The 23,039-nt window shown below is 43.0% G+C and overlaps 1 protein-coding gene across 3 annotated transcripts in view; it reads right to left on the bottom strand.

The window, feature by feature from the left end:
• Positions 1 to 1,607: 1,607 nt before the first annotated feature.
• nbeal2 (neurobeachin-like 2) overlaps positions 1,608 to 23,039 on the bottom strand; it is a 32,883-nt gene continuing 11,451 nt past the window's right edge. For 2 of the 3 annotated variants that reach the window (XM_063485861.1, XM_063485864.1), the window contains 45 exons: positions 22,919 to 23,002; positions 22,608 to 22,706; positions 21,810 to 22,465; positions 21,577 to 21,709; positions 21,282 to 21,401; positions 20,849 to 21,179; positions 20,509 to 20,591; positions 20,311 to 20,403; positions 19,916 to 20,087; positions 18,599 to 18,732; positions 16,688 to 16,847; positions 16,257 to 16,359; positions 15,883 to 16,033; positions 15,490 to 15,645; positions 15,209 to 15,368; positions 14,626 to 14,714; positions 13,808 to 14,521; positions 13,490 to 13,674; positions 13,163 to 13,319; positions 11,963 to 12,106; positions 10,975 to 11,298; positions 9,651 to 9,800; positions 9,409 to 9,566; positions 9,162 to 9,286; positions 8,957 to 9,074; positions 8,695 to 8,852; positions 8,463 to 8,596; positions 8,201 to 8,308; positions 8,013 to 8,108; positions 7,760 to 7,884; positions 7,533 to 7,673; positions 7,315 to 7,445; positions 7,059 to 7,168; positions 6,828 to 6,945; positions 6,619 to 6,716; positions 6,401 to 6,514; positions 6,209 to 6,292; positions 5,985 to 6,094; positions 5,175 to 5,347; positions 4,993 to 5,087; positions 4,759 to 4,875; positions 4,065 to 4,226; positions 3,818 to 3,966; positions 3,569 to 3,704; positions 1,608 to 3,413 (listed from right to left, as the gene is read on the bottom strand). In XM_063485861.1, the coding sequence (XP_063341931.1) occupies positions 3,306 to 3,413; positions 3,569 to 3,704; positions 3,818 to 3,966; positions 4,065 to 4,226; positions 4,759 to 4,875; positions 4,993 to 5,087; positions 5,175 to 5,347; positions 5,985 to 6,094; positions 6,209 to 6,292; positions 6,401 to 6,514; positions 6,619 to 6,716; positions 6,828 to 6,945; positions 7,059 to 7,168; positions 7,315 to 7,445; positions 7,533 to 7,673; positions 7,760 to 7,884; positions 8,013 to 8,108; positions 8,201 to 8,308; positions 8,463 to 8,596; positions 8,695 to 8,852; positions 8,957 to 9,074; positions 9,162 to 9,286; positions 9,409 to 9,566; positions 9,651 to 9,800; positions 10,975 to 11,298; positions 11,963 to 12,106; positions 13,163 to 13,319; positions 13,490 to 13,674; positions 13,808 to 14,521; positions 14,626 to 14,714; positions 15,209 to 15,368; positions 15,490 to 15,645; positions 15,883 to 16,033; positions 16,257 to 16,359; positions 16,688 to 16,847; positions 18,599 to 18,732; positions 19,916 to 20,087; positions 20,311 to 20,403; positions 20,509 to 20,591; positions 20,849 to 21,179; positions 21,282 to 21,401; positions 21,577 to 21,709; positions 21,810 to 22,465; positions 22,608 to 22,706; positions 22,919 to 23,002 (7,266 nt within the window). In that variant the 3' untranslated portion in view covers positions 1,608 to 3,305. The remainder of the gene's footprint in view (positions 3,414 to 3,568; positions 3,705 to 3,817; positions 3,967 to 4,064; positions 4,227 to 4,758; positions 4,876 to 4,992; positions 5,088 to 5,174; positions 5,348 to 5,984; positions 6,095 to 6,208; positions 6,293 to 6,400; positions 6,515 to 6,618; positions 6,717 to 6,827; positions 6,946 to 7,058; positions 7,169 to 7,314; positions 7,446 to 7,532; positions 7,674 to 7,759; positions 7,885 to 8,012; positions 8,109 to 8,200; positions 8,309 to 8,462; positions 8,597 to 8,694; positions 8,853 to 8,956; positions 9,075 to 9,161; positions 9,287 to 9,408; positions 9,567 to 9,650; positions 9,801 to 10,974; positions 11,299 to 11,962; positions 12,107 to 13,162; positions 13,320 to 13,489; positions 13,675 to 13,807; positions 14,522 to 14,625; positions 14,715 to 15,208; positions 15,369 to 15,489; positions 15,646 to 15,882; positions 16,034 to 16,256; positions 16,360 to 16,687; positions 16,848 to 18,598; positions 18,733 to 19,915; positions 20,088 to 20,310; positions 20,404 to 20,508; positions 20,592 to 20,848; positions 21,180 to 21,281; positions 21,402 to 21,576; positions 21,710 to 21,809; positions 22,466 to 22,607; positions 22,707 to 22,918; positions 23,003 to 23,039) is intronic. The other variant, XM_063485862.1, reaches the window with a different exon arrangement.

The following is a 23,039-nucleotide window of genomic DNA, read 5'->3' as shown; positions in this document are numbered from 1 at the left end:
AAAAACAATATGCCGGATGCCCTGCCTGACGCAAACCTCGGGATCTGCGTCTCCTTCCAGGACTGAACCAAGGAACTTTCGTTTGTTAGGTGAATGTGTAAACCACCACAACATAGAGCTACTATTGCCCTGCAAAATCAAGTAGATTTTTATCTTCTATGAGTTTTTAAATTGAGGCACTATGAGAGTGTGAATCCAATTAGCGCTCTTAAAAATACATGCATTGTTAAATAACGCAATACGAAGAAAAATAAAGTTTATTTCAAGACTGATTTAAAAATAAATAATGTAAGCGAGTTTGTAGTTACAGCAGACAAATCTGCCTCACTATGAAAACAAGCCTAAAAGTTTATTTTTATGGGGAACAGGTTCCAATAAGATTATCTTACTGGAAATAAAGAAAAAAAGTTTTGTTTTGGTTTTTTTAGGATTCAGTAACCATCCTTCAAAGCATGTTTTATCATAAATCAGAAAAATAAACAGTCTTCATCAGTGTTTTCCCCCCTTCACTTGTCTGCATTATCTGGCTGTAGGAGCACAAACTGCTTATCAGAGTTTGTTTGTAGTTATACATGACTGGGAATGATAAGGAAGCTATAAAAAGGAAAGAAAATGAAGTTTTTCTCCACAGGCCAAGGTGAAATGGACCAGTGGAGGAAAAAAAAGAAGAGGAGGAGGACGCGGGGGATGGGATCTGAGGTCGTTTGAGCGAGGACTATTTGAGAGTTGTTGCGGTTCTTGGCAGGAACACCTTGAACAACACCAAAATTGCAGCATATCATGAAATCCATCCCCTCCGCCTGCCCTCAGGTCTGGAGAGGTCAGACGGAGATGCTGGCAGCAACTGGGAGCGAGGTGTTAATCCCTCCCTCCATTGTCAGAGGGACCACATCAGAGCAACTGCACCCTCCTACTACACTTCCCTTATTCACTGTGCTGTGGTTTGTATTTGACTGGAGGTCCACAGGTCAGTTTTACCACCCACCTCCCCCCTCCCAGCCCTACTGAATTGTACCTCATAGAGGCGTTTATGGGGAGGCTGACAGGATGTTCGGCCCACCAGGAGATCAAAGTCACTTGAAGTAAATGCGCTCTTGCTTGCTGTGACCTTTTCAACTCTTTTAGGGTTAACATCACAGACGCATGCAAGGCTGGGATTATGGAGGAGCTGGATGAGCTACATTGTGGCAGCAGATCAGTTTCCTTCCTCCTGGGGTTCACACACACACACACATATACAAACACACACACACACGCACAATCAGAGCTCATTTTTCAGCCCTATCATCTGATCAACCTCAGGTGACAGGGCTGTTGGTTCACTGACAATAAGACGATTGAAAGTAAGCATCGGGAAGGAGCAATACAACTTCTCACACTGAGAGCAAACAGAAATAATAATGTCTTTAAAGTTACAAGGAGCTGGACGTTTCTTTTACTAGAGCAATGCCACTACTTAATAACAGCGGAAAAAGAAATGGATCAAGTCCAACTGCAACACACATGGTGTTTCTTATGGATCACTTTGAATCTGAATGATTTCAACACCAAAATTAAAATACATAAAATACAGCACGACTCAAAAGTGCTTTAGATGGAGGATCGGGACTGCAATGACTGCAAAGACGTACATCTAAAACTGATGAATTCAAAGTCTCTGCGAGTTACTGCATAGTTGTGTGAAATAATGCATTCGCCCTGGTTAGAGCAAAACGTCATAAACTGATATCAGTATTTGCAAGACGTGTTTTATTCACAGACTGTCTCAGCAATGCACAGCTTATACATTTATCCTTATCTTACTGCTGTGTAAATATGATTTTTAGACAGTCTGAACCCATTGAATCAAACAGTAGAGAAAAAGGTTGAAATGAGAAGTAAACATTTCATTTCAAATATAGTTTCCTTTACATTTCTTATGCATTTATTCAGAGAATCTCTGACAACTAGTCATTTTATGTGTGCAACATATTATGGGTATTGCTTTCACCCAAATAGTTCCCTTTGTCTTTCTCCCATTAATGACACTGCAAAACATCGACTTTGTTCCAACCGCAGTATTACAAAAAAAGAAAAAGAAAAAAGAAAAAGGAAAAAAAAAAAGCTGGCAGGAAGTGAATTCCTCTAAAACTCACTGACAGACTTTCTACACACATGTTTCAGATGTTCTCAGTACTTCAGTACTTCATAAGCGGTTTTACAATACCAGCACAGTCAACAGTTCATCGAATCCACGTCTGAGTCACAGTGGAGTAGAAAAGTGTGTTCAAAATGCATCAGCAGGGACAACAAATCTGACATATAGTGATTTTAGATTCAGTGTTTATACAAGGCCTTAGATGAAAAAGGCACTTTTGAGCTCAAATAAAACAGGAATACAGTCATATGGTGAACAGAGTAGCAACAAAACCATTCCAGAAGAATTTATAAAAGCCTTAACGCTATTATGAATAAGGCAACAGAAGGCCCTGCATTTGAGGTTCATTGCATCCAAGCTCCACATAGTTAAAAAATGAATATACTTCACATACTTGACCATTAAAGCAGTTATTGCTTTAATTGTAACAGTCTTACATTACCTAGAGCCTTAAGGAATGCAGAGATTATAAAATGTGGTATCCTGGTGTATTTCTGGTGCTAGGATAAGGATCTTTCAACCACTAAACATTATAAAACGGCATTAAGTATACTAGTCTTGTTACCCCGTGTCTCTCTTTACAAAATCTGACCTTTTGTGGTATTACCAGTATTGCAATTTGGGAATCTCAAGCAACATCTACTGTAGTTTTTTTCAAGTTTTCAGGAGTTTTAAGAAGTTGCCATTGCCAAAGAATGGCTTTGGGACATTCAACAGTACAGGGATTGTAGCTGTGTCTCCGACAATAAAGGAGAAAAACATGGAGCCCGGGGAGTTCACAGCACGACTCGTCTTTGCGTCTGAGCCTGAATGTGGATCAGAGTGAGTCAGTCCCCTGAAATATGACTCAGAGCACATACAGTTCGACAGCAGTCCACAACCCCAAACACGGAGCTCTTCTCCATACACAAAACAAGGCCACTCTTTGGAATGATGCTGATTAAAAACAGTGTAACCATCAATGAAATATGCAATAAAATATAAAACCATTTAAGAGTAGAAAGTGCTCAGTGTATAGTTGCTCTCTCAGAGAGATAAGTGGCTGGCTGGAGAGCATAGTTTACTATTCTTTACAGTTTGTAAAGGACAGGAGGCCTTGTTGAGTCTCGCGAGCGTGTGACGATGCATCCTACAGAGTCCTCAGGGTTCCTCCCAACTGTCGCTCATCTCATTTGCCAGCATTCTCTGTGGGATTGTACTCAGTTTCACCTGACGACACCTGAGAGATGCGGCGCGTGGAGCCCCACAGGCGACGGGAGAATTGTCCTGAGCGAACCTGAAAGGAGGAGGGCCAGCACGTTAATCTTCACTTCTAAAAAGGCTCGATTATCATAAGAAAAACCTTGTTTTCAGCAAATATTTAGCATACAAGAGCCTCCTTCCCACACCCCCACTCTCTCACATCTGACAGTTACCACTCCTGCTTCTCACCTCCTCTGGTTTCCCAGCCCCCACCACAATTAACTTCCCGTCTTCTAGTCCCACTAGGATGTGGCTGCACTCTTTGGTGACAGACACACTCCTCACAGTGACCCTCAAAGCCAGGGGTGTCACCAAAGCATCCAGGCTGCAAAAGAGGAAATAATTAGAACCAAACATTTTTTGCTCTGAAGTTTTGTGCAAATGCTATAAATTAGCAGCCTTTAAATTAACATTGCACTGGGTTCTTTATCTCTTTACCTGTATAAGTCCCGAATGTGGAGGTTGCCTTGCATAGTTCCCAGGATGACATATTCAGACACCAGGTGGAGTGCAGTCACCTGCTCCTCCATGGTGAAAGAAGACAGCAGACAGCCGTTCACTGAGTAAACATGAATGGAGTACTTGCCCTGCAGGAATAAGCAGCATTTGGATAGTGACATAAGCGGAAAGAAAAAAGGAGTCGTACATTCGAATGCATTAGAAAATATATGTTTACTGGACGTGCCTTCCTGTTGGAGCGTTCCTCCAGAGACGTCTGTACCACAATGTGGCCTTCCATTCCCACCTGTAGCCCGGAGATTTGGGCGGGTATGCAGCTTTCATTAGGGGGCCACAATGTTCGCAGGAACTGGCCTCGTCGGACTGTGTGCACTATCACAGTTCCATCCTGGCACACAGGAAGCACAAGCAGAGCTTCATTAAAGAGCCAACAGCACTTCAAGCTTAAACCTGTCATCTTGTCATCTTGTCATCCTGCGAGGTGACAACTCTTGGCATAAAAAGTCAAATTTAAGTTCCTATAATAAGAGCTAAGAATTACAGACCTGAGTTTTCTGTTTGCCCCCTGAGGATTTGATGCTATTTATTTATATAAAAGTTTGAGGGGCAGCTTGGCATGACGCCTTCTGTGCACTCTACTCAAAAAAAACTGAGTCTTTCCAGAAGTGAGAACACATCTGAAGCATACCATCTTCTGTTGTATGCTACATGTGCAAAAGATCAACGCTGGGCCACAGCCTGGCTTGATTTTCTCAATGTTGCCTGGACTTCATGTGTGAAACAGATCTAGATAATTTAATAATGAGGTACTTTGGAGATTTAAAAAAATCGCTGACATAACATCTTTAAATTTCTCTCTTAAACAGTAGGATAAGTACTTTTATTTCATCTTTAACACATCCAAGTTTAACATCTCTGACCTTTGATCCTGAGACAGCCATGTCCAGTTCAGTGCTGATGGCCACACAGGTTACCTCCTGGTCATGCCCACAGAGAATCTGTACTGGCCGGGGAGACAAGCCGCTGGAGAAACCACCCTGAATGACAAAAAAAAGAGAGAATCTTTGCATGAAGGCTTCATTTTGAGCACAGCTGCTTCTTAGTGCAATTTACAACTGCTGCATGTGAGTAAGGCTAAACGTAAAGATGATCACCTGCTGTAGAACCTGCCACACTATACAGGATGTGTCCCTTGAACCAGAGATGAGGTAGATGCCACAGAGATCCAGAGCCAAGCAAGTAACAACGTCTTTGAAGAACACACAGAAATACAGATAAATGCGCAACAATACAAAATACAGATATTCCTTTAAGACAGATAACCATCAGAACTCACCGACGTGCCGGCAGATCCTTCCAACCAGCTTGCCTTTCGCCAGCTGGGTGACGCGGAGACTGCAATCCCAGTGTCCCCCGCTGAACAGCAGGCGACCATCGTTTGACACGACCAGCACCTGAGCGCTGATGTCGACCCCAGGAGCGAAAGGTCCGCTCAAGAAACGCTGAGTTCTGGGACACAAAGCGGGATTGGAAAAGATCAAAGCGACTTCGAAACAAACAACAAGAGCAAGCTGTGGCCTAAATGTGGACGATTTATAATGTGCCATAAAACTGTCACGACTTCTGCAGATTACAACCTGTGTGAAAGAAAATGTTCAAATGGTTTTTATCGTTATTTATTTCCTGATCCATGGAAACGATAAGCTGAAAATAAGATCCAGTAAAGCAAATTTCAACTCTGAATCATCACGGACGAGGACAGACAGATGTTATGCTTCCATCCAGCTGTCAGGAATTTTCTTTATCCTGGGAAATGCTGCAATGAAAAAAGAGGTTTTGCACTCATTGGAGTGCAAAACATTTAAATTTGAGCACAAAGTACCCAAAGTAATCTTGTCACTGTTTCTGTAGAGTCAGATAAGGATCCCGTACTTCAGAGGTTCTTCTCAGAAAAGAAAAAAATAGCAGGGTAGTGTGATTTCTTCTGCCATCAGCTTTTAAATAGAGCTCTTTTACTGCTGGCCACACCTGCCTCTAGAGTCCTGCAATTGGGCCCTTATCAGGACATTATTACGTGTAATTTACAAACACTTTTCTCCCTAGAAAATGGAGTTCCCATGGGTGTATTATTTGTGAAGGCACTCACTTAGGATTATTCATTGTGGGGTCTTTAGAGAAGGTGAAGTAGTTGGCGATGTTTTTGTCGTACGGCAGCCAGTTGTGTGTCCCTATCAACCCGTTGGAACTGACGGTCACCTACAGAGGAAAAATCATCTTAATGCAAAAGTTACACAAGCCTCTCCTCTACTATCTAACATGAATGTCTTACTGTTGCTACTGCCTGGGTTTAGTTATAATGTTGGTCCTTACCAGTATATCTGAGCCCTGGGTGATGGATCGGGTCTGGGTCTTTGGTACCACAGCTTGGACCACAGGAAAGCCATCACTTACCACCTGAGGCACACACAAAAGCACACGAATAAACACATGCACATACACAAACATGACTTAATATTCATTATTTGAGTTGAGGAATGAGTTTAAAAAGATTTTAAGCCGTACCTCCTTAAATGGCCGGAGTTTTTGGATATGTTCAAAGATATTCAGGGGGAGAGTGTCCAGACGGGCCTGCCGCCTTGATGCGTTCTCAGCTGACATGCGAGGAGGATGAGGCTCCTGATAGGACACAAATGCGTTATAACACTGCTGCTTTTTTTTTTTAAACAAAAAGTCAGATTATTATTTATGTTGAAAAAAGCTGTGAAATATTTTGAGTGTACCTTAAGGAGCTGACAAGGTGTCTGTCCAAAGTTGCTGATGATGCCCTCCAAGGCCTTGCGCTCATTCTCATTGGCTATTGCATCCAGATCTACTGCACCTGCACACAGGTCAAGAAAAATGTAAGAAAGAGCCACAACCAAGAAAACAGAATAACAATTAATGCTGAGTAAAGTTTCCTTTTTTTTCCTGTTGTTTATTCTAACCATACCCTCATAAGTACAGTAGTAGAAGACATTGAGGGCATTCACTGCCTCTTCGCCTCTCTGCTTATAACCAAAGATCAGGTCAATCCACTCATGGAGGTGATTGGACACGTACTCAGACTCCTACAGTTTAAGATAAAAGAAATGACCTTCTTTAGCAGTTTCCCTAACAAAATATTCTCACAAGAAAATGCATGAGTAAGTTTTAGAGACACAGGATGTTTGTGTTGACTCACCAGGGCTTTCTTGTGTTTTCTGATAAAGTCTTCCCTTGATGTGGCCCAGCGAGGCAGCACAACATCTGTCACAGGCTCCTGAGATATCTGTAACTGGCCTAGGTCAAAGCCTATAACAGTCATGCAGCAGCTACGAGTTAATATTTTTCATCTTTAAGCATTTATTTGACAATATAAATGTGACAATAATTCACATTTACATCACACACACACACACATTTGCTTTAAAAAAAATGTATATATGAGAACTCTTTACCGTTCATATTCTGCAGGAATTCTGGGAAGTAAAAGAACTCGGGGATGAGCTCTTTGACATCAGCTGGACTCTCCATGCGAGCCTGCCAGGCTGCTGCCACCGAGTGGAACTGTCTGTCAGCGCAGTCAAACCTAAACAGTGGCAACAAAGGCCAGTATGAGAAAACAAGATACCAGGAAACTCAAGAAACTCCTGAACTAGTCAGCACTCCCACCCACTTTCCACTCTGTAGCTGGATATGCAGGGTGGTGAATGGCTCCATGCGGATCATGTAGTGCATGACTCCTGCTGCATTAGAGTAGTGTGTGCCATAGTGGAATTTGTCAATGGTGCCTGTTGGGTCCTCAAAGCTCTCATATCTAAAGAATAAAGAAAAATATGTCCACAAATTATTTATATTATCGATTCAGGTGGTAACACAGGAACTGCTTCAAGACCCACTTACTTCTCTCTGACATTCTGTGCATGACGTGGGTTGACCACACCGATGGGTTTGGATAAATCCCTGAACACTGCAGGGTCCTCCAGATCCAGAACAGTAGAGGTGTAGTCGCACAAGACCCAGGGAAACTGAAGAGAAACAAAAACACACAACTCACTGTAGCATTTGCTCACACTGAAAGCGTAAACTCTTTGGTGATAGCAGTGGTAGCAGATACAAGTGCTAAACCGCGTCAGGATGAATGCAGCACACTTACCACAGGGTACTGCGACAGGTCGTTGTAAGTGCGTCCAGCAATGGTGTTCAGTTGCATCAAATACTCAAAATTGGAGATCTCTCTGCATACCCATTTCTGTTAACATCAATATTGGACTGGTCACAAACATGTACCTGATTGATGATCTTTGTCTGAAGAATGTCTGAAGAAATGATATGAATTAAGACCTGTGTGAGCCCAGATGCCTTCAGCAGCTCTTGGGGAGAGCGGGAGCCAAAGTAAAAGAGGTTTGGAGGCCGCAGACCGAGTATCCTAGAATAGACTTTGTTTCGTACCTGAAGGGTGAGAGATTGAGAATCTTAGAGCGCACAGAAGCAGCAGTTTCATAACTTCAAAAGCACAGACTTCACTGAAACTAAACAGCAGAAGATCTTTAGTTTCAATTATGGCTGCAGCTTCCTGAGCAGTTCAATTTAAATCAGGCGTCACCTTCTTTTTGAAGTTGATGAAGTAGTGAGCCTGGTCGATGAAGAAAAGCTCCAGTGCAGACCTTCGCAGGTTGTAGCGCCTCAAATGAACCTCTCTGAGCTGTGACAGAGGTCGCTTGAAATCAAACCCAATTCCTGGGGGGACACATTTATAAGTCACCTTAGCTTGGACACTTTGAAGAATGATAAGACCTAATAAGTTGTTTTTTTTCACAGTGGCAAAGATTTCTCACCCTCCTCTGTCTCCTCTTTCTCACTGCTGCCGTCATAGAAGTACAAGTGATGTGTGGTAACCTCCAGACGACCGGGAACAACTGCCACGATGGTGATGAGCTCACAGTCTTCAGACAGAACCAGCTTTTCTTTCTGGCTCTCGTCTTCTCCCTCCGCCCTGCAAGCATTGAAAAAAAGTACAGCTTCAGTGGATGTCTGTACTTTACATTTTTTAATACCGAAACCTGCTGTAGAAGGTGGCATTAGCTCTGCAGAACTCACGTCTTATCCCAAAAGAGAAGGTCCTCTTCTCCTAACTGATCGTCCTCCATGTCGCTTACTTTCGCTTCCTTAGCAACAGCCAGTGGGAGGGGTTCGGAGCCACGGGGGCTTTCAGCTCCTGATAATCACAGATATATGGCAATGTGGTCAGTGCAGCTTTGTACTTTGAGAAAAAATACTCACGTGCTTACAATCTGTGGCATACCCATGTTATCCCGCAGGGCGCTGGCCTCGCTGTGTGGATCGTAGTTATAGTTGGGCACAAGTTTGAGGCGCATCTTTGAATAAGTCTCTGCATTGGACAATTTCCATTTTACTTCCGGCTGAACTCTGGGATCAAAGACAAAAGTACACATCAGAACATTTTGGGTAGTGAGCACAGTAACAACTTAGTCTTAAAAATCCAGAGCTAAACATAATATCTTGATCAGAGCTGAGAGAAGCTGTGGTACCTGTTGGCCCATGCTCCTCTCTCACAGGTCAAAAGCCTCCGGAGAGACTTCCAGTGCAGCCACACCACCCCCTGCTGGCTGGAGCTCTGCTTCTGCCAAATGAGGTACCTGTTGTTCTCAGTTCTCACTCGCTTCAAGCAGGGATCCACTATCGCCTCCTGTTTTTACAGGCACATGCATGAAGTAAATGATGGGAAACTGTATTTCCGGAGTTTGCAGTGCGAAGGTCGTAAGGTCTTAACCTGAAATTTGGATTTGCTGTCAGATCTTTCTTTTTCCTGTTTAAAGGCTGTACTCATCAGGTCATCGAAGCACGAGTTCCAGAAATTGGACATGATGTCATGGCTCCTCCCAAACGTGTCCAGCTCGTACTGCTCCATGGTGGGCTGAACCTAGAGGCACAATTGAAGTAAGTATAATGTGTTTATAAAGCACATTTAAACGCAGCTTAAACAGAACAAAAGCCGTCTCTGTACTACGAAAGGTTTTGAAGCCAGACGGAAAGGATTCCAATATGCTCTATAAGTGCAAGATATGACAAAAAAACTCTGGACCGCAGCATGTTTAAAACACAGAGAGACAGTGTCAGAGTTTACGCAGGAATTAATGATACCCTGGTATTATCTCCCAGCTCGGACACTGTTTCTGAACTGGTTAATAAAAGCAAATAAACAAACTGATTTCACATGGTCACACAGATTTTTGAGCCAGCACACTGGTCAAAAATGAATCAAGGTAACACTCAGTCATTCAAACTAAATATCAAATATCATTTCAGTTAAAGAGCTTGCACATTAACCATGACAGGAACATAAAAATCATTTTGGTCAGGACCAATATTGTTTTATTTAGGGCAGCTGTGGCACAAACCTTATGTCGTCTGGTGGTCTAATAAACCCGTTAAGCACTGCGTATTAAGATTCTTATTGCTTTAACGCTAAATGCTAAAACTGTAAGCACATTTACAACAAACTGTTCTAAAAATAAACTGAAAACACACTAAGATAGACGGTATGTGATCGCTTTCTGCATGAAAAAAGCGCCCTGGAAGTTTCATGTTAGCCAAAGTTATGCCATACTGGTTAATGTACTGCGGGATCCGTATACATAAGTAATCTAAACGAAACAGATTTATGAACACGCACTGTCACGCAGCGCAATGATAAATCAATGCTGAGCTCAGTGTGGAGTGTGTCTGTTTGGCATCAGTTCATGAAATATTTAAGGTGCAAGTACAAGCATAAACTAAGCTCTGCCTAAAATACCAGGCAACATTAGGGAGTTTAAGGTTGCCTTTTCATTTTTCTAAACTGGTGATAGCTTTTCTTTTTTTTTTTAAACTTTGCATTAGATTTCTCAGTTACCGACCGGGAGGTAACTGGTAAAGCCTGAAAATAAAACCGCAAATATTCCTAAAGTACACAAACCTGACAAAGAACAGAGGCAGCCGTATCAGAGTGCACGCTTTATTAAACGTGCTTAGTGAGGAGAACAAGTTCTCGAGACTCCCTAAACAAAAGATAAATGGCATCTATTTTTAAATGCCCCATTTCAGCTGACACTGACCTGCTGCTGGTAAAAGCCTTGCCATTCCAGTGTTTGACAATAGGCCTTCAGGTCCTGGGCGAAGGTGGTGCTGCCGTTGGTGATGGGCAGGTTGGGCAGGAGCTTCTGGAGGTTGACAGGGTCGGCGTGCTGGTCAAGTAGCGTACGCACGATGGGCACAAGGTGGGAAAAGGTCTCTGGCTGTCCGTAGTTGGTGTTGTCCATTGCACCACCAGGCCACAAGGGGGAACCAATCCGCCCCAGCAAGAAGCACACCTCTTCCCAGCTCAGGCAGAGCACAGTCTGAAGAAGGCTGTGGAGCTTGAGATAGGCCATCTCACTCACCTGATGAGGGGAAACAGACACATAGATCTCAGAAAGAAAAAAATAACACTAATTTATTATTATAGACACATTGTTTTTATGTTATATCAGTATTTAATTGAGAAGTTAAAAAGAAACTGGTTTAAAAGTCCCTCAAAGTCACACTTGAGTACATAGTTTGAGCAAATATCCATGGCTACCTCCAAACACCTGATTTATTTTATTTTCCTTAGTAGACCAAAAGTTGTGATGTATGTCAAAGTGCAATTAAGTTAATATATCTTGACAAAAGTGACAAAAGGGGGAGTTGCACTACTTAGGAGATGAATGAAACCAGCAGCATGTAATGGAAAGCCTTATGGTCAGTTCATTTAACACTGCTCTCTCTATCCTACAGCGAGAACAGCCACAACAGCCGTCATAACTCAGAGAGAAGCTGCCCTTTCATACAGAACACTCCCTAAAAAGTATGACTGAAAAGTCTTTGAACAGAAAGCCATAGAAGGCCTGGTATTTAAAAACTATCTTTATCTGGGTTCACTTATCATGATAGGGACTGTAAACCTTTACAGTTCTGCAAAATTCAATGTTGCAGGTGTTTGTGTTGTGAAAGACATGCTTGGTGAAAAGTATTTGACATATATGGTTGGTGCACTGGGTAGGTTGAGTTGTGGTTGCAGCTGACCGTCGGGTGCTGCTGTTGGATATATCCGGTGATGATACGCAGGCCGATCTGGGCCATTTCTTTCAGTTCAGTGTTTCCTGGACTTCCAGGGGTGCTATGCCAGGCGTTTAACTTGTCCAGCAGGTTCACCACCCCTTCAAAGATCTGCAACAGAACAACAACATCTGTCAACAAAGAAGTCAAGACAAAGCCTAGACCTGTTTCCACACCTTGCAGCATCTATAAAAATCCAAAGCCATTCAGTACAGCCTGACTTGAAAGGTTATTCAAATGCAAACTTCACACCCAACCACGCCTCTCCACCCTTCAGTAGAGCAAGGTCCACATTTAGTACATGGACTGGTTCTTATATAGTACTTTTCTAGTTTTCAGGGAAAGTCTGAGAATCTTTTTTGGAAACACTGATTTACTTTCTTGCTGAGCGTTAAATGAGAAAATCAATGGCTAACGTAGCTGCATCGCAAGATAATAAAATCTTCCTTTAAAACAACAAAGGGTCAGTCATGACTCAGCATGGTGTCAGAGCAGGCTTTCTACCAATCACAGCCATTCCTTGCTTGCTCTATCTACAAACCAAGGTGTTTTGGGGTAAGCCACTGTGTATCCCTGTTTGATTCTGATGGGAGATGAGCACCTTGCACAGTAGTGAGAAACACATTATAAAGTACTTTGTAAAAAGGATCATGAAGATGGAGCCCATTTACAAATGTTATGACCGTTTCTTGGTCTTGGAGCAGACACAGAAACTGCCAGGCCACCTTTTTCCAAAAACCCTGTGCTAAGCTAAGCTAAGCTAACATTACTGATCTGTACTAGCTTGAATTTTATTTTGAAATTCAACTCACAAATAGAAAGAGATAAAATAAGCCACAATCATGAGGATTTTCAGTAAGCTGATTATACTTAAATTGAACACTTGTGCTTTGTGTTTAAAACTGAAGTATTTGGACTGATAAAGAGGATAAAATGTGACATTATTTGGGTTACAAATTGGCAGGTTTTATTAAGACCATATTTTTTCTTGGTGTATTGATTCATTCTGCTTATATAACCATAAAATATTAAATCAAATTTGTCAGGGACTTTCTTTTGTCTTTGGTGTTTTTCACTTATGGGACGTGTATACAGGCTTTCAATAATCCAACACTTATTAAAATCCCATATTGAATGAGTTGCCGTTACATGAATCAGCTAATATACCTTTTCACTCCACAGCGCGTGGTTGTTTGTACCCTCTGCAAACAGGAAGTCCTGCAGCAGCCTGAGGAGCCGAACGAGACTGGGACAGAAAGGCAGGAACGCTCCCTGGGCGTCCCTCAGGTCTGACAGTGATGACTCCAGCATCATCTCCAACAAGCTGATGCACAAAACAGCAAACAGACTTTGAATAAATCACTGCATAACACGACAGTGCTTCTAGATATTTACAATAAGGTGATACAGATGAAGGAGTGGTTTCGTTTGTTTTTTCAGCTACGAGACAGGCTCACTCCTGGTGCGTTTGTTCTCCAAGTCCGCGTAACTAACCTGCGTTTGATGTCATCAGGAGGGCGGACCAGCTGGCAGGAGGAGCCCAGTTTGGTGAGAACAGAAAATACCTGTCCTCGCTCTCTCCACACCACATCTTCCGCCCCCTCGGCTCCGCTGCCACTCCACAGGACGGAGAACACGATGTTGGTTAGCAGGTTGCACAGCTCCTCCTCAGGGGTCTGCTGCAGTGTGAACAATAGCCGGTAAATGGAGCTCAACAAAATCTCATCAGATATCGTAGACAAGGAACGAGATTTCAAAGCCTGGATTTACATGCTAATTGCAGTGAAACCCGCATTAAAGGAGCAGGCATACCTGTGGGTTGGACGTGTTGGAGATCGTGTCTCCAGTAGGAGGATCAGTTCCATAGCTGGTGTCATCCAGCACATTGGACAAACTGGAGCTCTTCCTTGGTCTGAGCGGTGGGAATGGTTTGTAGTGCTCTAGAGGGGATGGTGTGTTGGTCAGACTACCAGCAGGTGTGTGTGTGCCAGTCTCTCCCACACCTGGCAAATCCAAATCAAAAGGTGATGTACCGAAGGGGGAGAGCGGATGGTAGTCCCTTCCCTCTTCTTCATGGTGAGACGAGGCGATGTCAACCGGATTGGAGGTAGAGGATGAGTGGCTCCCCTGATCCACCGAGTCAAACGACTTGAAATGCAGGGAGCCTGTGAAGTTTTTCAGCGGGCCTCCGCCTCCACTGGGAGGCGACTGCGATAAATCCGAGAAACCCTCAGAGATGTCCCGCTGTCCACCTTCATCCTCCTCGTCCTCATCCTCGATGTCCTGCGAGGTGCGGTAGTTCATGAAAATGTCTGTGCGTGTGTCCTCTATGACCAGGGATTGCTCTCTGCGCAGAGGCGGCCGGTAGTTTGGTTCTGCTGGAGTGTGGTTGCTCGAGTCGGCAATGGTGGCGGCGTGGGCCTCATAGGACTCTTTCACATAGAGTTTGGTGAGAACATCCTGCCAGCCAGGCTGCTTTGCGAGCTGTTTCACGTAATCCTCATTAGAGTAGATCAGATGAAAGAGCTGCGGTAAAACAAGAGCTTTTCATTACTGAGAATAAATTTTTTGGTGGGATAGGAGGAAAAAAAGCCAGTTTTATAAAAGCATGACTTCTTAAGTAGACTGACCTTGCGACACACGTCCAGCCGGACAGTAAGTTCAGCTCGATGGGACAGACAGGCCACAGCCAGGAGGTCTCTAAAACTAGGACTGGCATCTGTGGAGCAGCAGTTAATTCATCGGTTTCATCATTTCAAGCTTGTTTTAATGGAAGGAAGTTATTGCTGTTTATTCAGTTTGTTTGGTTAGTCGATTCAAGGCCGGGGTAGGCAATATGTTTTCAGCATCACTTTCAAACAGGAACCTGCAATAATTTTTCAGCATATTGTATCTGAGAAGGTCTGGGAGGCATGAAAAAGCAAGCTAGGAGAGTTGGGAGAGAGTTTCTTTTTTGGACTTCTGCCTGTTGCTCTTTTAATCTTACATACATTTATGAACCTTTAGTGAAACATTCAATTTAATTCACTATTTTGTCATTATTAGAAAGTTTTATAACTATTATTATATTATTTTCTCAAAGCATTACAAAAAACAGGACTGACCACTACACTTGATTTTGGGCTAAAGTGCAGCTTTCTTATCTAAACATCAGATAAATGTGTTTTGTCATCCATTTCCATCATAAAAGGAAAACTCTTGTGTTTGTATTACCTGTAGCGAGGACCTGCTCGTACAGACACCGGACAGTGGTCATGGTTACGGGAATGTTATCAAGACAGCAAACAAGGCCACGATAGCCAAAATCCTTCAGTTTAATGCGATGCTTGTTGCGCTCCGACACACGCTCGCTCTTGAGGATCTTGTACAAAACCTAGAGGGTAACCACAGGGAAACTGTGAGAATCCCATTTTCACAGTTTACAGTACAATGCACATATCTGCTGTGTAATAAATTGCAATATGTTAAGCAGAGGTCCGGTGACTTGATCTCACCCTGAAGACCCTCTCTCTGGCCTCATCCCCAAAGCTTGGATTGAGCAGCAAACTGTACAGCTGCTCCACGCCCCACTCCAGCAACACTGTCTGCACCTGCTCGCGAGGAGGGCTGCTCCTCAAGAGCTCATACAGCACATCCAAGGCCTTCACCACCTGAGTGAGAGAGACACGGGAAAGATGTGAAGGAGGAGGTTGATAAGGAGCCAAGAAATGTGGATTAGGGAGGGTAAAGTTTGAAGTTGCACGAAGAGCATTTCGAAAAGTGCAGAGATGCCAAAACAACATATAAAGAAAAAGAGATTAGGAGTAAATTATTACACGGAAAAGGTCAAATGATAGCAATTTTAAACTCCTGAAATAAAAACAGCTGTAAAACATGCGAGTTATTACCTGCTGCTCCTCTCCTACAGTCAGAATGTAGGCAAGGACGCAGTGAAGCTCCTCTTGTGTAGGAGACTTAAGAAAATCTTTCAGCAAGGCGAAGAGAGAGGTTTGAATTGTTTGCTTCTCATCAGACAGAGAGCTGCCGTCTTTCTCCACACTGTGACCAAAGATATTTAAATGAATTAAATGAAATCCCATCTGAGGAACAACGTTTTGATATCAAAGGGAAGTGAACAAAACACGGATATTTACAATAACCTTTTTTTTTTTTTTTTTTTTTTTACGGTTATTTACAATAACCTGATAAGAGTGATGAGTATTTTTGAATACACTAATCATTTACCTAATGTGACCGTTCATCATCGTAACAGAAGGTTTACCTGTAGTACGTTCGAACGGTATCCAATATGTACTGAACGCCGTACTTCCTCCTCATCCGCTGCTTGCTTTTGTTTATCACAGACTGCAGGTATTGTATGTGTGCTTTGGGAGACAAAGAATACTTTTGTCATCTTCTTTCAGGCTGACATTTAGAAATGTCAAACTAATATGCAAGATTGTGGTGAAGAGGGGCAGCAATTTATAACACGGGGCGTTGAAGTGCTGCGTCACTCACTGATTCACTTTTAACCCGTCCCACAGCCTGAACTTGAGACATTAATGTATTCAGCCCCCACTCTGTTGCGCTTTAACCCTTCTCCTTCTCCTCCCACCATGTGCACATGTATAAAAAGGGGCACAAAAAGCTTCGGCAGACATTAAAAGGTTCACAGGTGCATTACTCCACAACAAGGGGCTGCTTGTGGCTTACCCAGACAAACAGCAAAGTGGCTTTTGGTCCAGATGCGGAAATTAAAGAGCAGGTGCTGGTAGAGATGCTGTAAGAGCAGACTGTTGCCCTCATTGAAAACCTGCTCCAGCAGCAGCTGACATGCTATGAAAACATTCATGTCCATCATACTGCCTGGAACCTGCAGAAGAAACAAGCAGATAGCAGTTTGTATTAAAGTCCAGTTTGCTTTCATTTATCCGGATTTTTGGGAATGAAGCCCTGTTTAAATAACATTAAAAAAAGAAGAAGAAGAAGAAGAAGTAGTAGTGTTTGTTTACTGTATATAACACTTCTGTTTGTGCGCCACTGCCACACTAATAAGAAGTAGTTTCCTTACAGGATCGAACATATTAATATTATACATTTAGACATGCACTCACTGGCCACTTTATTAATTACCCCCGATTGTTAATGCAAGCATTTCAACCAGCCAATCACATGGCAGCAACTTAATGCATTTATGCAAGTATGAATGGTCAAGATGTCTTACTTGATTTAAGAAACTTTGAATGATACTTGACTAAGAAATGGAAACCTACGATTTGCACAGGCTTACTAAAACTGGACAACAGCCTACCTGTAATGTTGCTGACCATGTCAATCCTTTCATGACCACAGTGTACCCATCTTTTGATGGTTGCTTCCAGCAGGATAACATGCCATATAACAAAATCTCAAATCTGCTTTCTTGGGCTTGACAATGAGGTCATTGTACTCAGATGGCCTCCACAGTCACCAGACTCCACAGTCACTCTGGGTTGCGGTGGAACAGGATTGTCACATCATGGATGCGCAACCAACAAATCTGCAGCAACTGTGTGATACTATCATGTCAACAAAGACCAAAATATCTGAGGAATTCCAGCAGCTTGTTGAATCTATGCCACAAAGAATTAAGGCAAAAGGGACTCCAACCAGTAATAGGAAAGTGTGCCTAATGAAGTGGCTGGTTAGTGTATATGACCAAGATGGCACCGAATGCAACACCTAGCTAGGTGCATTGAAGAATTACATCTGAGAATACTGTATGATGATGTCAAGTTCAGAGCTTAATCATACAGGAAATTATCACTGACCCAATGAAGAAAAAACACTACTGTGGCTGCTGAATCAGCACTATTGTAACTCGGAAACACGCCATTAATCCGTGTTTTGTTTGATGCAAGACAATGGATGATTTTGTTTAGCCCTTTTCAAACATGTAGCATTGGGGCCTATACTAATGAGACACAGATCAGTCTGACATTCACGCTCATCGTGGTTTTATTCAGACATTTCCTCAAACGTATGTGTGCCACAGTACTTGTGCAACATCTGGAACATCAAACAACATATAATGCACCAGGATAGAGCTTTTTACCCATATACCACTACACTTTATAAAATATGCCACATCCTGTATGTACTTGTGCATCCATACATACTTTCGTAGAACAAACTAAATAAACTATAGCTTATACATTCTTAGTCTGTGCAAAAGTTCATCTGTGTAAAGTTAAACACAAGAAGACTGTTCAAAATATTTAAAGCAGGAGACTCTGAGACTTTAGCAACACATGAGGCTAATGTTTCCCATGTCACTGTGAGAAAAAGTAAACACTACTCTGTCCTTCAGCACTTTTTCAGGTCGTACAGCTGCTATCACCACTCTCATTCAAAGAGTGACTGTGCAGTCTAGCAAACTCTATACATTCGCCCCACATAATCATTTGATATTGTCATTCTGAGAGAACCGCTGCTGTTTCGACAACACTAGACCCGTTTATTACACAGCGATTACGCTGCATCAATACAATGGAAAAGGTCAGATATTCACTTTCAGATGATAATCAGTTCTTCTCTCATTTAGTTCCCACTCGATGGAATGGATAGGATGTGAGGCGAGCTTACTTTGCTGAGCATGGCTCCTATGATGCTTGGGCCGTGGGAGTGCAAGAGGCTCTCTTGATTAACGGGGTGTTGGCGAATCAAGTTTTTCACCATCAGCAGGAACGCGGCGATGCTGTTTCTCTCTAGTCTGCCCTCTGTGAGAAGAAAAATAGGGCAAATCATTTTTTCCGGTGTTACCGGCAGTCATCATTTCGCATTACCAGGCACTTTATTGACATTTTCTAATCTCAGGATGAGTCATCAGACATATGTCAGATTATATGTTTCATTTTGTTACATTTTTTCCAGTCTTAGGTGAATTGACCTACTGACTTCTCATCATTATGCCCACATAGATTCTGACATTTAACCTATTAGGATTGATTGCACAATGCTTATTGTTTGTCTGCAACTTCCTGCTTGTCATTGCATCATGCACTACATCTAAGCTCTAATTTACTACTAGTCAGGATGTCACTTAGAGATTACATCTAAACTAAATTCAACAGGAAATAATGAATATTTGTGATACTAGCTTTGAAAACTATAAACATGCAATACTTTCCGACCAGCATACATGCAGTGTATGCAGACATGCTGACAGCTTGGTTTAATTTACTAAAGTTTTAAAAAGATTACAGATGCTACCTCAGTACAGTGAATCTAAATGTTATTTCATTCTCACATTAGTTAAAAGCTACATTTAAAGTATTTTACATAGTTGCAGGATCATACTCTGGCTTTTCAAGGGACAGAAAGTAGCTCCAGTAAAAGTATACTATATGGAGTGTATGTAAGTACTGGGCCACCTACAGGAGCTGCTTGGCCATGGAAACCCATGCCACAAAGCTGCCGGCACACAGTTTTTATGCTGATGTTAATACCAGAGGAGATTTAGAAGTCTGCAGTTATTGAGTTTACAGAGAATTGGCAACATTTACGCACTCCGTGACACCCGTCTGTAACTTTACATGGTCTAAAACTTCGTGGATGAGTTGCTGTGTTTCCTAAATGCTTCTACTTTCAAATAAATAATAATGCCAGGAGGGAAGACATTTTATAAACTGAATTGTTGCATGCTGGGATCCTATTACACAGTCCCACTCTCTAGTCAGTGTGATCATTACAATATCCCTGTGGCTCTGGGACTTTCTTGAGAACAGCAATGGAAGACGAAAAGCAGATATCTCAAAATCTGGGCAAACAAATCGAAGACTATCTATATACTACTAGAGATTTGTGAGATTCATTTTATCGAGCCAGCTATTTGATTGTATGCTATAGCCGCATATAATACACAGAGCAGTAAAAAATTAAATTAACTCAAGATTAACTGACCTGCAGATTTGTTCAGCGGCAGCAGCATTGCAGCAGGGCCTCTGGGGGAAGTGAGTTCTGGCCCCAGCAAGTCTGAGATCTCCTGACCTCCATTGTAAACTTGTTCAGCCTCACACACCTGCTCAAGCAGGGGCAGCAAAACCCCCATACCACCGACCACGTTTATAACATCCTGCAGGGACAAAACAAAATAAATCACAATCATAAAAAAAAAGAAAAAGAAAATTAAACCATGACAAAAATAGCATTGTGCAGTGCTCAGTGCATTATTAGTACAGTATAGATAAGAGTTCGCAGGCATATAGCAGGGTAGTTATAACACTTCTTACTTGCCATAAATGTGAGATACAGTTTCAAAATGAATACAATACATTTGAAAATGCTTCATATCTAACCTTGATGTCCCAGTTCACTACCCTGTGTCCTGTAAGCCTGCCATCATAATGGTGATTGGGTGCCAGGTCCAGACATATCTGATTTTTAAAGGCCTGAAGAAAACATACACACACATGCATAAACAGGAATAATCTGTACTGTTTATAATTCACCCGATAAAAGCACTGTAGTGCAATATGAAAGTTTCAGTGAGCTACCTGTGGAGTGTAGTACAGCAGCAGTTTGCTATTGAGTTCAGACAGCTCTCCTTCCACTTTGAATAAGGACACGTGATTGGGGCCTGTGATGAAGTGTAGAAAGCAATGTAGGTCATGAAATATGCAAACGTCGCTTGGTGCACATGTAAAAAAGCTACTCTTGTTTTCAGTGTGCGTAGGACTAATCTTTCAGCAACACGCCTGAAAGACTGTGATTTTTCTTTACTGCTGGTTTCCTGAATATTTGATTGTATGTTGAATTCTGGCAGAGGTGAATCCTAACATACACTAATGCGCAAAGTGATTAAGAACATTTTGCACCAGAGCAAAAAGTGCCTACCTGCAGCATGGAGAGCTCTTGTTTGGGTTTGCTGCAGAGCTTCGTGGCAGATGAAGGCAGTGCCTAGGAGCCCATCCAGGGATGTGGGTGTCCCCCACTCTGTGTCCTGCAGTCCTGCTGGGATTGTGTGCACTGGGGAGTCTCCTATGGACCCCCAGCGGCCACCCGCAAAGGAAGCTGGGAAGGATTGGGAACGGATGAGGGAGGGGGCATGGGAGGGGAAGGCAAACTCAGGTGACGGAGTGGAGGAAAATGATGTGGGCAGGTTAGGAGAAGTGGTGGTGGTAGTGGTCCGATGGCCTGCAGAGCCGATGCAGCAGGATGTAAAAGGCTTCAGGATCAGGTTTGGGTGGGGTACAAAGAGAAGGAATTAGAATGATAAGGAGGAACTCCTCTCTAATAATAGAATACATGAGATTCTAGTTTCAGTTACCTCACTGAAAGATGGAAAGCGAAGCTGTGCGGTTTTACGCAGCTCCCCGTCGATGTAGATAGTGACCAAATTCTGACCAAAAGGACGGCGGCCTGGGATGTGAACTATGGCCACTGAATGCTGTGAATATAGCACAGCAAACTCACGTATTGACGGTGAAAAAATGCCATGCTAAAAGTTTGAATACTACAAAGGTGAACATTGTGAACATTAGTTCAAACTTCACAGCAACTTTATTCTCAAGAGAAAAACTCAATGTTTTACATCACATATACTCCAAGGTGTCCACACTCACCCAGCACGAGTCAGCTAGTGGATAGTCTTGCAGAGCAACAGCCATGTAGTCTTTCTTAGTGCAAACAGCCACCACCAGCACGCCCTCCATGGTGAAGAAGGCCTCCAGTCCAGTTCCACTCGCTGTGAAGAAACTTTACAGAAAAAAGCATCTCAGTCAAGCACTTTAGTCCACAGCAATAAATGTAATTATATCGTGTTGTTACTTTATTGCTCACAAATGTGTCCTTTTACCTGTAGAGCTGTTTCCTGCGTGGTCCCTTTCCCATGTCATGCTGAGTACCCATGCCAGAGCTGGCAGCAGGTTTACGGTTGTTGGAGAAGTCTGAGTGAGAAGAGGGGAACTCCATGTTAAGGCAGAGCCAAGCGTGAAAAGCAAACCCACTGCCTGGCCATCGCTGGATTGAGGGCACCATGATCCCTGCCATCGGGGGTGTAAGATCAAAATATTGCAAGGCACTGTCCTTTCCTTCTCTGGCTGCCATGGCTGAAAGCACACGTATAACGCGAGTGCAGTAGGGGTGGACCCTCCCTGCCAGTGCGCCGTTGTCCTGGCCAACCCTGAGGAGTCTCAAGAGACTCTTCAGCTCCTCTGGTTTGAAACATAGAGAGCCCAAGTCCTGCAAGAGGCCCAGCAGGGAGTCTGCACACTGCCTGTCCAGACACTGGGGATGGGAGAGCACCTGCAGCAGAGCCCCCACCATGCCTGCTTCCACAGCCACCGTGCGACAAGACAAGGAGCCACCGCAAACGGTAGCCAGCCACTGAGCAACCAACAGCTGCAGGTCCCTCTGACCTGAAAGGTCAGGCAGCCACTGCAGGAGCAGGAGCAGAGGCTGGTCGTTACTAATGCCAAGGTGATGAGCATGGGCGTGCTCGCCCTCCACCGCCTGGATAGAAGACAGAATATAAGAAATAAAGGATAAGATATAGACAGGTTAGGCTAATGACTATAACACCATTTAAACTGGGGCAGTTTGACATCTACTGTCTCTGTGCTCATTAAGGAAAATGAGAAAATTCATGTTTCACCATGTTCATCAGCTCTTGCAGAAGCCTTTTGGTGGGTTGACCTTGACTCTTCAGCACGTCAAATAGCTGGGAGTAGCCAATCCTCTCCTTGAAAACCTCCTGAGGGGAAGTGAGACAGAAATAGGCTGGAGAACGCTGTTCTGCAGGGGATAGCTAGCTGGCACACTTCCATATATTGGAAGGAAATACAATGAGCTTTCCCCACATTAACGGAAAGTAACTTTCCTGGTCAGCAACCAGGAATTGTAACACTTGTAGCGTTGAAGAGAACATGCAGGTTTTTGTCTAGAGAATATCAAGGAGGGCTTTACCTTAGCATTGGGTGAGTTACTCATTATAGCTGTGAGGACTCCCAAAGCATGAACTGTAATACTGTCTGACCCTTTCTCCCAGACCTGTATGGAAAAAAGGAGGCACAGTTGATTAAAAATG

The sequence above is a fragment of the Pelmatolapia mariae genome, linkage group LG10_11 (assembly GCF_036321145.2).
Source record: "Pelmatolapia mariae isolate MD_Pm_ZW linkage group LG10_11, Pm_UMD_F_2, whole genome shotgun sequence".
NCBI lineage: Eukaryota > Metazoa > Chordata > Actinopteri > Cichliformes > Cichlidae > Pelmatolapia > Pelmatolapia mariae.
The sequence above is the reverse complement of the archived record's forward strand: the minus strand, read 5'-3'. Positions and strand labels throughout refer to the sequence as shown.